This window comes from Rhinatrema bivittatum, chromosome 15 (genome assembly GCF_901001135.1).
Source record: "Rhinatrema bivittatum chromosome 15, aRhiBiv1.1, whole genome shotgun sequence".
Classification (NCBI taxonomy): domain Eukaryota; kingdom Metazoa; phylum Chordata; class Amphibia; order Gymnophiona; family Rhinatrematidae; genus Rhinatrema; species Rhinatrema bivittatum.
The window spans coordinates 53,308,707-53,321,708 of NC_042629.1; the positions used below are offsets into that span (position 1 = coordinate 53,308,707).

Consider the following 13,002-nt stretch of genomic DNA (forward strand, 5'->3'; position numbering starts at 1 on the left):
GATTTCGGTGGGCTTCATGTAGTGATGCTATTTTCTGTCCCCCGACTGCCTGCACGTATCTTCAAGGAGTCTATACATTTTTCAGGGATAGGGTGCTGTATGTAAGTTGGGTTTTTTTGGAGGGGGCTTGTGCTTATCGTGGCTAGCTGAGGCATGACTAGTCTGTGTCCTGAGCCCCAAGACTGGGAGGAAACCTACTCTTTCATTTACATCTTACAACTAAAGAGCAAGGATCTGAATTAAATCCGCACAACCAAAGCAATTCAGAATTAGCCCACCAGCATCCTTGCAGCTCCTGCTCGGTTGCTTTCTCAGTGTCACCGCACTGAGCCACAAAGTCAGTCAAGGGCCTTAAGAAACACCTCGCTAAAAGATCTCTTGATAAACCAAAATCCTTCAGCTGCATTTTTAATAACAACGGATAAAGTAAAGGACTTTACAAGTAAAGGAAATTGTTCTTCTAGGGATCTGTATGTCTAGAAATGTTTTATATCCCATGGGGCAGGAAACAAGTACCAGACAGAAAAAAAAAAGCCTGATGTGAAATCTGACAGACAGCGAAATCGGGAGATGGTAGAGAATACGAGAGCTGGTGAAATTGGGAGCACGATATGGAAATTGACAGACAGTGATAGCGGACACGGGGGCTGGTGCAGAATAAGCTCAGCTTGCCTTTTTTTTTCCTTCCAGAATCTCATATTTTCTCTTTAAATGTTCCAGCGCATCCTGTAACGTAACCTCAGCAAGATGCATGTCCACCTAGGGAGACAAAAAAGAACCGTGCAGACAACTTCTGACTGATTAGCAAGCAGCCACTCCCTGCCACATAGGGCCTACTGCGTCCAGAAGCCATGGACAAGGGTTGCAAATGTATGCCTGCTGTTAAGCTGCTTCTACGGTGTCCCTGTATGACTTTGCACCTCGGAACGAACGCACCGTGTCGTCACCTGTAATAAACTTTATGTGCACTCAAACCGACAGGGCACAATCCAGCTCGCTGGCAGACGGCGGGAGAGCAGCTTGCCTGCAGTAACATCTTATTATTATTGTCGTAAGACAAGGCTGCGAGCTTAACAGCTGGCAAGGTTCAGTGCAGAAGGTACATACGTCTATCACATACAAGTCTCTGTTCTTAAAGAAAAAAATGTTTAAAAGACAAGACTTCATTCGTTTTGATTCTATTTTAATCTAGCGACGCATGGAAGACCAGAGTCACGTGCTTACGCGTTTGGACTGTCACAAAGAAATCCCAGAAAACTCCCTCCGGTGCGTTCCAAGGAGCTGTCCTGAAAAACCTGCGCTCTACATATGTGACATTCAGTTCTGGACATGTATGAAGGTATCCAAAAATGGAGAAATGACTCACCTGATAATTTCATTTTCCTTAGTGTTGACAGATGGACTCAGGACCAGTGGATTTCCGTGGTCCCTCGCTCTGGGGAAAATGCAAACGCTCTCTCACAGCCGGATCCAGGGGGTTACAGGCCTTCCAATGACTGTCCCCCTTTAAAATTTGCCTCTAGGGCATCCCATTCCAGATTAATTAACTCCTGGATGGCATCCAGCACCGGGAAAAAACAGGAGGCTTAACGGAAGGAAACCAAAATGGGATTCTTCCTCGGCTCCAAAATGGCATCCGAACCAGGGACACGCAGCTGCTTCAAAGTCTGGGAGATCGGGGCCGGCAGTTCATCTCTATGAAAGAACCGCAACACGATTTGATACAGTTGCAGCCCTGGAGGAATTTCCCCATCTTCCAGGGAATCAGGATCAACCTCATCATCAGCGCCATCCGGATTCCTGTCAGGAACACCCGCAGGGAGCCGAGGCGAGCCCCGGCGCTTAAGCACAGGACTGGAAGAGGGAGGAGCCACAGGTCGAGGATCTGAGCAGACAGAAATGGGGGAAGCGGAGGACTGCGCCTGAAGAAAGGCTTGTAAGCCTTGAAAAAATTCCACCCAAGAAAAAGCAGCCGGGTCTAGACCAAGCCCAGAAGGAAATGGAGCTGGTCCCACAGAACTGCCCTCGCCAGCGGAGGAGCAAGTCAAGGGAGAACCAAGATCTGGCATCCCCCCCCCCAGTCAAGGCCGTGACCAACCCATCATCAGAATGGGAAGAGCCAGGCTTGGCAAAATCCAAGGAAAACCACTCTCCCTGAGCGTCTGAGCAGCGCTGACACAGGTTAGAAGCCAGGTCAGGCTGAGAAGCCCTAATATGACAGGCAACACAAACAGGAAGACGCATAGGCTTCTTGCTTACCAGCGCCATCGCAGCGCTAAACATGCGTCAGAACAGCTCACGCTCAAAAATGAAATGCACCCAAAAAATACGCGCCTGGAAGAAAGCGCAGAAAGGCGCATGCACAATCTGTGCGCCAAGTTAAGCGCGTAAAAACGTTTCTGTGCCTAAAAAGCGCGCACATCGAAGGCCTATAGAGGGCAGCAGAACACGCACAAGAGTGCGCGAAAACGGCTGCCATGGCCTACCATGCAGCGTGCAGGAAAAAAGCCGAAGTTCAGGGCCTAGTCTACCGTGGGCCGCTCATCCCGCCAGGCTGCCCAGTTCCCCAACCTCAACGGGAGTGGGAACGAATGATGGCAAAGCGCACCGAGAACGGAGACCGGAGGAAGTCCTGAAACCTCTCTGTCTCTGATTCAGGTAAAACTTTTCCCTTTTTTAAAACCTTTCCTGAGCTCAGCGCTTACCGGCTAAGTACAGAGATGGTCTCCAGCTGTGGGTGGAGAGGGCATCTGCCATCACCGCTTCACTCGGCTTCCTGAACAAGCAGCCAAGACAACACCGGGAACCCCCAGCTACCGGACTGAGGCACACCTCTGAGGGACCACGGAAATCTACTGGTACTGAGTCCATCTGTCTACATGCTAGGAAAATATAATTTCTCTTTCTGACCCCTGGAAGCTGTGGGCTAAAGCTGAGCAGGGATTGCCAACGCCTCACTCAACCTGAGGGATGGCCCACGAAGATGCCTAACACCTCAGGGTTGCATCTCTTCTAATCTTCTTGCATTCCAAAAATCCTATCCTGTCATTCCTGTTTAACTTTTTTTTTTTAATGTCAGACTGCAGGTTTGCACCTCTACCATCTGCCAGAGACAGAGAAATACTGAGGGACTGTAGCAGTGCTTCAGAGTTTTATTCTCTGCCTCCATCTGGCAGAGAACAAAACTGTCTGGACTGATCTAGGGTATGAACAGGAAACACAATTTCTCTTTCCTACCTTAGCGATATCATTCATCAATGTATTCTCCAGCTGACTCAGCTTATATTTCGCTTGTTCCACCTTTTCTTCAGCTAAAGGCACAGACAAAAACATTCAGCAACATGCAGCATACAGATTTCACAGCACGTGTACTACATCGATTCTTTCACCCAATTACTGGAGGCTTAATGAGTTGAGAGAGGCAGAGTAAGAGGAAGCAAGAGGGCAGAGAGAGACCAATTTGGCTCAAAAGCCATTTTAACTGCAGCCCTGGATAAAAACCCTGAACTAGATCCCGAAGGTGTACACCGACATCACTGGCTGCTCTGCGGTTTGCTGAATGGATGCAACCAGTCAAGCACTAAACTGTCCCAGACCTGCCAGAGGGACACTTTCCCTGGCTGGATGAGAAGAGGCAGCCATTCAGCCAGCCTAAAGCAAACCAGGCAGCTTTATTCGGAGAACCGGACCGAATACGTCTGGGCTGAGCATCCGCTGCAATGTTAACCGCACACAGCTGTCTGGTTAACTTCACGCCTGCTGTCTGGCCGACCACTGCCAAATACGAGCGCAGACAGGCTAAGGTTTAACTGCGCCCCCCAGTGCCGCCTCCTTTCATCCGGTTAAGTTTTATCCGGGTAGCGATTTCTTCGGATACAATTTAGCCGGTCAGTGGGTAACAGGGTGGTGGGGGGGGGGGAGAAATTTGAAACATCGAGTTATGTCCAGCTACAAACCCAAAACAGCCTTCAGCTGTGAGCAGAGGGATATTTACAATCCGAAAAAACACAGACAGCAGAGAGATCCAAAAGCAGACATGGACTGCCCACATGTGACGTCTCTGACATCGTCCATCGCAGGGTCAAGCACGTGCAGGATGGTTGAGGCGATGATCTGGCGCACGTCACTAAAGCTCCATCCCAAGCTCCTCCCACCCACAGCTCTGGGCCATTTTAGGTTTTGTGACCCGGCGATTTCCTCCTTCTAAATCAAGCCCGGGTCTGGGATCCTGGAACCAAAAGCCTTCATTTACTACTCTCCAGAGATCTTTCCCCTATTTTATATCCCCTCCCGACCCTCAGCCAGGGGCCCCACACCAGGGCTCCTTCCGAAATCCTTAGTAATCCTCGTCCCTAAATCCAACCGAGGCTCCCTTCTCCCCTCCCCCCCAGGAGGCTGTGAACGTTGCCCTTGCACCCCCCCCGCCTGCCAGCTTCGGCCAGCTCGGGAGATGGGAAATGAACCTGAGCCTGTTGGCCTGGCCCTGCTAGGACATTATTTTTTTTAACAACTCTCATCTTCAAAACAAACAAAACCGTTCCCAATATTCCCAGCCAGGCAAGGAACAGATGTTCTTCTGCAGCACAACTGACACATCATGTTCACACCGGAACAGAAATAAACGCAATATTTTATGCTATTTACATAAAACAAGAAAACTACTTAATTATAAGACATTTGTTAGGTTCCTCCCAAAACCAAGAAGGTCGTTCCTGGATAGCTCGTACCGCTACTCACGGCCGCCTCTGCTTTCATCACTTCTCGCTTTGCCAGCTCTTTGATAGATGATGTTACATAAGGATACATCCTGTTAAGACAGAGCAACACGATCAATCTAGGGTTATGCACAGGGCTCAACAAATTTGCTTTTTTTACTTTTCAGCCTACTTTCCTAGGAATCTAAATATAGTTTTTCCCTTACAACGTGTCACCCCCCCCCTCCCCCTAGAAGAAGGCAGAGTAAAGAAGTTCATGAAAGCCTGGGATAAGCACAGAGATTGACCGAGCTTTACGGCATTGCACCAGGAAGCAAACTGGGCATAGCAGATGGCCCCATGGTCCTTATCTGCCGCCAGATTCTCTGTCTGTATGGTTTAGGCTCATTGCAAACTTCGGGGCCTGCTCCGTGGGAGGACAACAGTCCGGAAACGCGGCTCACCGTCCACGGAGACAGAATCAATCCAGCAGTTAACTCTGTGCCCCCTCTGACACTTTTATGAGTCGGAGGCGGTGTTGAGGGAGGGAGAAGGCTATAGACAGAGCAGGGTCCGCAGTGACCCGGGGGCAACTAGGCAGACCGGTTGGGAGGAGTGGGCCTGGGTTAGCCACAGACCATTAGTTCAGTAGAACAAATAAACCAAACGGCTGGAGAATCTGTGTGCTCTGCTCATCCTCATGAGTTATTATTGGGCTGCATTTTAGCAGCAAGGTGCACAAGAAGAGTTTCATCCGAACTATTCGGGCATGCACTACTCGGGTACACTTTTCACTTGCTCTTTCTAAGGACAGACTTAAGTAGGAAAAAGTGCACAGTTTTCGCCCTTGACCTAGGCCTGTTCACTGAGAATGCCTGTTTTTTTTTTTTTTAAATATGTGGCCTACTGAAACAGATATGCACTTTACAGCCAAAAGTTAGGAAAACTGAGAATTTAGCCCATCAGAAATAAAATGCGACTACTATTACTATTACTTAACATTTCTATAGCACCACTCAATGTACGCAACGTTTAAAGAAGATAGGACTCTAAAATCATGCTGGGGTTAAGCTGGGTTCAGTGAAAAAAAACAAAACGTAATAATTCAGCTCAAAGATCAGGGAAAACAAAGCAGTGGCAAGTTAGATTCTATGGAGGCCCTTACATCTCTTAAGAACTGGGCGTGCGAGTGCGGTCTCAGAAGCTCCCACGCGGCAGCTTGGGTGGCTAATTCTTATACTGGCACATTCGGTGCCGCCACCGTTAGCAGGGGTACCACAACCTGCAAATAAGAAAAAACATTTCCAGTTTCCCCAGGTCCAATACAGCTCCCAGAACCGAGGCCTACTAAGTGCAGAAACAAGCATGGACATCTGCCGCTGCAAGGGGCAATCGGCCGACCGGCGCGAGAAACCCCAAGGAGCTTGACGAGCCGTGGGTCTGGCTCTCGCCGTCGCTGCTTTGATGGCTTCTACAGTGGCGGATGGAGAAGAGAAGCGCTGTACAGAATAATGACGTTTTGGTTTTTTTTTACCGTCAGAAGGAGCTCGGGCCAGCTGAGCAACACATTCTCGTCTCAGGATAGCCCAAGGATCCTCACTTGCGTTCTCTGAATCAATCAAAAGCCTAACAGAAACACTACTGCTTTCCAGTCTGTCAGCTCATCTCACAAGAGCAATGGGAAGCACAGCAATTTTTGGTTCTGTAAGCAGGACGAAGGAACAGGGCATGGCTGGAATTCGGGGGTTTCAAGCATTTTATGCTCCATGTGGCCCAAAATGCTATTACAAAACAAATATCCAAAAATCACTTTGAAAAGATACGAGAGTATGTATTTATTTATTTGGATTTATAACCTAGTTTTATTCATCCAAGGCTGGGTTCAACATCAGGGGTTGCATCTTACGATTCTAGCCTACTCTAGTAGGGGACTAAGCTTGAAATAAATCAGCTGTAGGACAGAACTTGAAAAGATACACAAAAACTCAACAATATACAAAACAGCTCAATGGAATAAGAGGTTGCAGCAGCATATTCATGATACTCAGATGTATTTATTTCTCCATCGACAGCAGGATGGTAGTCCTCACACATAGGTGACATCAACTGATGCAGTCCCGATGTGGGAAACTTATGTTAAAGTTTCTAGAACTTTGACTAGGCACACTGAGCATGCTCAGAAAGCCCTATGCCAGGTGTCCACGTGGGGTCCCTCTGAACTCTCTCTTTTTCTGCAGAGCTATAAGCCTCGTGGTGTGAGTGAGCTCACTTTGGCTGTTTTTGGCCTTGTGGAAAACTTTTCCTCTCGCATTTTTTGCATTTTTTTCCATGCTATTCCGTTGCCGGGTCCCTCTCGTTGCCTTCCCGTAGTGCTCCTAGTCAGGGTTTTCGGCGATTCGGGTAAGTTTCCTTTCGCAGCCGATTCCTCGTGGCAGAGGTGCATTGGTGACCGCTGGCCATTGCCGCCCCGCTGCCATCGTTTTCGGTTCATGCCCCTTTTGTTTCATTGACATGGCCATGTCCAGTTTTCGGCGATGCCCCGGAGCCCGAGGAGCATGTCTGTCACTGATCCACATGAGATATGTGTCCTATGCCTGGGGGCATCACATGACGTCTGGGGTTGCCATTTATGCACCCAGGTAATCCCAAAGGGATGTTGCCGTTGCCAGACACTATCCAGTTGGCTAGCAGATTGCATCTCCTTCTGTTATGCCCAGGCAGGATTGCATCTTGGGATCATGTCAAGGCTCATTCTGTCAGAGCCATGGCAACATCGGTGGCCCACTTACGAGTAATTCCCGTGGAGGAGATCTGCAAGGCCGCAACATGGAGTTCTCTCCACACATTCATATCCCATTACTGTCTGGATCAGGATAGCCGACGCTACAGTAGGTTCAGACAGTCTGTCCTTCGGAATCTGTTTGAGGTGTAGGACCCAGCTCTCCCTGCCTAGTGCCTGTAGTTTGGGTTCAGGCTTTCTCCCCCCCCCCCCCCCCCCCCGTTACCAACATGGTTAATGTAGTTAATGCTGAGTGCCATTGTATGGCATAAGTATTAAGTGTGGGAAAAACTTTAGTATCCCTAATGAGCTGCCTGGGGATAGGCCTGGTTGAATATCCGTGCTTTGGCTTTTTTCTGGAAAGCGAGATAGTTTGGTTCCTGGCGAATGGGTACAGGAACTTTATTCCAGATCTTGGGAGCCCAGCAGCTGAAGGCTCTTAGCCTTGTCCAGTTCAATTTGGCAAAAGTCAGGAGTGGGGTGGAAAGTAGAGCCTTTTGTGAGGATCGGAGCTCTCTAACCAGAGTATAGAAGGCAAGGAAGTGAGTGAGATATTCTGGGCCGGTTTGTTCACACAGTTTACAGCATTCAGTTTAATTGTAATGCATGGTGAGAGGGTTGGGGGTGGGAGCAGGTTTCCACTGCTTTCCAGTGTGGAGGTAGCTGTGGGTTTTGCATTAAAGCCATGGCGTAAGAGCCAGTATGCAGGCATGCATGCCCTTCCTGAAATTTGGGCAGCTGACCACCAGAGGGGGATTTGGAGGAGCCACTGGAGGCAGAGAGGAGATGACGCCACCTGTGGGCAATGCTGGCTCGGGAGCCAGGTGGAATTAGGAAATTAAGCAAGGAACAGAGGAAGAGGCAGAGAGCTGGAAGAGAGAGGGGCTAGAACACTGCTCAGAATGAGGGAAATAGGCTGCAGTCATAAAGGCTGCCAGGACACTGGATGGGACCAGGAAAGCCCAGGGACCAAGATGCTGCCATGAAATATCCACTTGAGAAACCTCAGACTGCTAAGGGATGCAGCCACTCACACGTGCAGAAGAATACAGCTTGTTTGCTCGGGGCCTGGAAGTACGTTACCTTCTATGCAGGCCTGGTTGACTTAGGCTGTGGAAGTGAGTGGTGAGCTGCGAACAGTGGGACTTTTGAGCGGAAACAGAGAGATAATGTCTACATTTCATGCCTCATCACTGGGAGGGGAAAGAAAGTTTCCCCCCAGAAGAGCTCACAAGATGAGCTACCTCACTGCTACTGTGTCTCAATCCGTGTATATTTCTAGGGATAGGCCATTCTTTAGCTCAAGCTAGGAGTACTACATTTTACAGCTCTCTGCAGAATAAAGTGGTGCATGGCTCTGTTCTATAAAAAGACATTTGGAGGTTCAAAGAGCAGAGTAGTGTTATAAGCTGTGTTTGATACAGACCAACCTTTGTTTTAAGCAGTCATTCACAAATGGGGAGAGGACATTCGATCACGTGTACACAATTTTCTGTTCTCGCTTGCATAATCACATCTGCTTGAAAAAACAGGGAACAGCAACAACCATGACAGTGAAAGTAGTTAAAGCGACTTACCTTGGTCTGTATAAACTGTACGGCAGGAGTTTAGTTTCGACTCTCTCAGCCTGAATGAATATTTTCATTCGAGGGTCCAAATACAGTATTGCTGAGTAAGCTCTGAGAGACCAGTGCTCCTGCTGCCTTGAAGGAGAAACATAAAAGAAAAATGCAAACTACTTCAAGAGCAAAATGAATCCCGCCTACGAAACGGATCAATTATTCAAACACCAGCTGCAAGAGAGAAGCCCCAAAGCCCCCCCCCCCCCCTGGTTTGATGCATCTCCTGCTGTCCCCGCAGAGCACACGCCTGGCCCTTCTCTGAAGGACAGCAACAAGTGGAAAGAAATCTTCCAAAATCAAGGAGGTCTGGACGAAGACCAGCTGGGCTGTGGTTTACCTTTGAAAATGATGACTTAAAGATCAGAGGACTTTGCAGGTCTGCTTAAGCCTGTGGACTAGGGACCGCCATTGGCGAGCTGAGGGGATGGACCATTTCCTGAAATGTCTCAACAGTTCAGGCGGACTTTTCATCGTCACGCATAAGGAATAAACCAATATAGTGTTCCAAGACTAAATTAAAACACCACTAAGGGGGGGTCGATATTGAAAAGGTTGGTGTGGTTAAAAATCAGCTCATGACCGCATAAATCTAACCTGTTAAAAATCCCCCTTCCCCCCCCCCAACGCCATCTGGCTAAAATCTGTCCACACAAAAATCGCTGCGCACAAATTTAGCAAGGCAAAAAAAAAAGGGGCAGGGTTTTCAAATTTAGCCAGGTAGTACATTGTTCAGCACTAACCAGCCAAATCTGTTTCCCCTAAGTGCAGCTGCACAAATCCCTGCCTTAAATATAACTGTGTGTTACTGGATATTCGGCTGCAACATCAGCCATTTAGCTGTGACTCTCACTGCCTGGACAAGGAGAAACATCTGGCAGCTCTCTGAATATCTACCTACCCCTAAGCATCTGGCTTGCCCTCTTCTGTGAAATTCTGGAACAGTCGGACTCGGTTATCCAAATGGGCTGATTTAGCTGCCTAACTCCCAAGGCCAGGCAGTTGAACCCCGCTGAAGTCGGATCCCGCAGCGGACAATTCCTCAGTAACTGCCGTTATCTCAAAGCACACCGAATCCGGCATCTTCGCCTCTGCCGTACAACGCATGCAGGCTTTCCGCAGACGCCCTTGCTAATGCTCACACTTACCTCTTGAAGTCCATCATCCCAGCAAGCAAAACGTCTGCAGTGTCTGTCCTAATGTCCAGCTCTGGCTCTCCGCTGACCGTCAACTTTAAATTATAGATAATCACCATGGTCCCTGGGAAAAGACCCTGCCGTTTCACTTTTGGTTATTTAAGGATTTTCATTTATTTATTTAAAAGATTGCTGTGCCGAATAATCCAAAAATTCTGAGCGATTTACAGAGAAACATTCATGAATACGAAAACCACAACATAATCCCATCCGGGCCTGTAGCTGGCATTGCGCTGTAGAGTATGGCCTTGCCTTGCCATGGGAATGACGTGCTTCTCTGCTTGCAACCAAAACAAAATTAGATCGGTGTCAAGATGCGTATCCATACTCCAGCCCGCAATTTAAGATCCTCAGGGAAAGCACTGCTTACAATATCATCCCCAAAAATAGCGCATTTGAGCTCAGTCAGAGAGTTCCCTGGCCCTGGCTGGCCCAAAAATTTGGAATGCACTACCTCTAGATATTAGAACTGAATCAAGCCTCCAGAAGTTTAAAAAACTGATAAAAAACCTGGCTATTTGAGCAGGTGTTTAATGATACATCTGGAGCCAGTTGCTGATCACTTCCTAGCCTATTAAGTTACAAAACGTTTACCAGTTTTTAGTTTATCATTTTATTATTATGATGAGTAATGTTATTTATGGAGGGCAGGAAAGTCAGGGAGTTTTTAAGAGCTGAGAAAGTTGGTTGGAAGGTCGAAGTACTTATGAGAGAACTAGCTGAAGACAAAATGTATAGAATAATGGTGATGTGTGGTAGGAATTAATTTTATGACGTGTTTTTTATTTTCTTAAATGTATGTATAGTGTTTAAGATTAGGTTTTATTCTATTGTAATGTATCTATAGTTTTTATGCTCGTTTTACTATGAGTGAACTGTGATGCACTTGCTGTACTGTTAACCGACTTGATATCTTTTGAGGAAGGTCAGTATATAAAAATGTATAAATAAATAAGATACTTTAATTATAAACGGTAAAAACCGATGCCCAACTCAGGCCGAGTTTCGCCCATACAATATGGGCTGCTTCAGGGGCTATGTATGTAAAATAACAACGTGAAATAGAAGATGATCATTCAAATAATGTTAAAAACAGAAAATCCTCCATAGTAACTAGTGGTGCAGCTATAGATATCAGCTTGAGCACAAAGGCTCAGCGCACAGCTTGTGAACTGATTGGCGTCTCAGCAGACCGGGACTCTACTGTATTTGTCCACCGCTGAAGTCTTATTTAACTTTACAATATTGAAGAGCACGAATGCACAAGTTGGAGTCTCAGCATACCGGAAGTGTATACAGTAGATTCCCGATCTGCTGAGACGCCAATCAGTTCACAAGCTGTGCACTGAGCCTTTGTGCTCAAGCTGATGTATTGTCTATAGCTGCACCAATAGTTACTGTGGAGGATGTTCTGATTTTAACATCATTTGAATGATCATCTTCTATTTCACATTGTTATTTTACATACATTGCCCCTGAAGCAGCCCACATTGTATGGGCGAAACTCAGCCCGAGTCGGGCATTGGTTTTTACCGTTTATAATTAAAGTATTTCTTGACACCGATCTAATTTTGTTTTGGTTGCATTCCTGCTGCGTTGGATCGGCTTCCGCATTGTATTCTGGGACCACTCCTCTGACTGCATACTTCTCGGGGCTACCTATCACAGCCAGATTAAAGGCCTCTCTGAACAGCCCAGCTAACACCAGTTAAAAGGGTCACCATAAATGTGTTTCATGTATAACACAGAGGAAACCAGATATTGCACAGACTGGATGCAAACCAGGTGCCTAAAATGATCTTCCAAGTTCTCCAACTTTCTCCTTCTCTTCACATAGCAACTCGATGCCCATCGATTCTCTCCAGCTCAGGAGTACTAATTTTATTTATTTATTTATCTGCAAATATTGTGCTTTGCCCACCAGTCCAAAGTACTTGCTCCCGGCCAGTTTCAATCCACAAAAGCCATCAGATAAAGTCAATCACAAAACAAGGTAAGCCAACAATACACAAACTAAGGCACACAAAACAAGAGAAACCCAACAGCCTGCACCTCCTGCTCTGAATTATAAAACCCTTAGGGTATGAAAAGGCTTTCATCTTTTCCCTGAACTCCAAATAATTTTAGCTTGCTCTGTTCAAGCACATTGCTTTTCTGTATTTTACACATTTTTATTGGTAACTGTTAAACATTTGGGGATAAATGCACTAAATATATATTATACCAGATTGATAGTGTATCTTTGACTTTTTCCCTCTCCATGTCAGAACTAGCTCCTAGGGTAGGCTCTGAAGCAACCCTCCGTGCTGTGCGTTCGGGTGTGCAGCTTCTGCTGCAGCTCTGGTACATCTGTCGTGACTTAACTTAGAATTGGCTACTTCATTAAAAAAAAAAAAATACGAAAGCGCTGCAGCTTATCAAATTCCAGGTGATTGGCTCTTTTACATGTGCCTTGTTTTTTTAGCTGAACTTCTACAGCCCAGAGGAGCCCTGATCCCATTAAAACGTCAGTACAACAACACGGGCTCCTGGTTTATTCGTGGAGGCGAGACAACATGGCCTTCTGTTAACTTCTGGAAAGCGAAACTTGGCACCTAAAACTTGTTTAACCACACAAGCAGAAGTCAGGCTTTTTAAAACATACAAACAATACCTCTTTTTTTTTTTTTTTACATTTGCTGCAAGCTCTTTGGTTCCCATTTTCCCTTGACCAT

At 46.9% G+C, this 13,002-nt stretch overlaps 1 protein-coding gene across 1 annotated transcript in view; it reads right to left on the bottom strand.

The window, feature by feature from the left end:
- Nucleotides 1-13,002, bottom strand: part of MORC1 (MORC family CW-type zinc finger 1) — a 40,170-nt gene that overhangs the window by 21,351 nt on the left and 5,817 nt on the right. The window contains exons 8-13 of the mRNA XM_029578041.1: nucleotides 10,241-10,352; nucleotides 9,051-9,176; nucleotides 4,728-4,807; nucleotides 3,238-3,311; nucleotides 673-759; nucleotides 252-400 (exon numbers count right to left, since the gene is read on the bottom strand). Coding sequence (XP_029433901.1) covers nucleotides 252-400; nucleotides 673-759; nucleotides 3,238-3,311; nucleotides 4,728-4,807; nucleotides 9,051-9,176; nucleotides 10,241-10,352 — 628 coding nt within the window. The remainder of the gene's footprint in view (nucleotides 1-251; nucleotides 401-672; nucleotides 760-3,237; nucleotides 3,312-4,727; nucleotides 4,808-9,050; nucleotides 9,177-10,240; nucleotides 10,353-13,002) is intronic.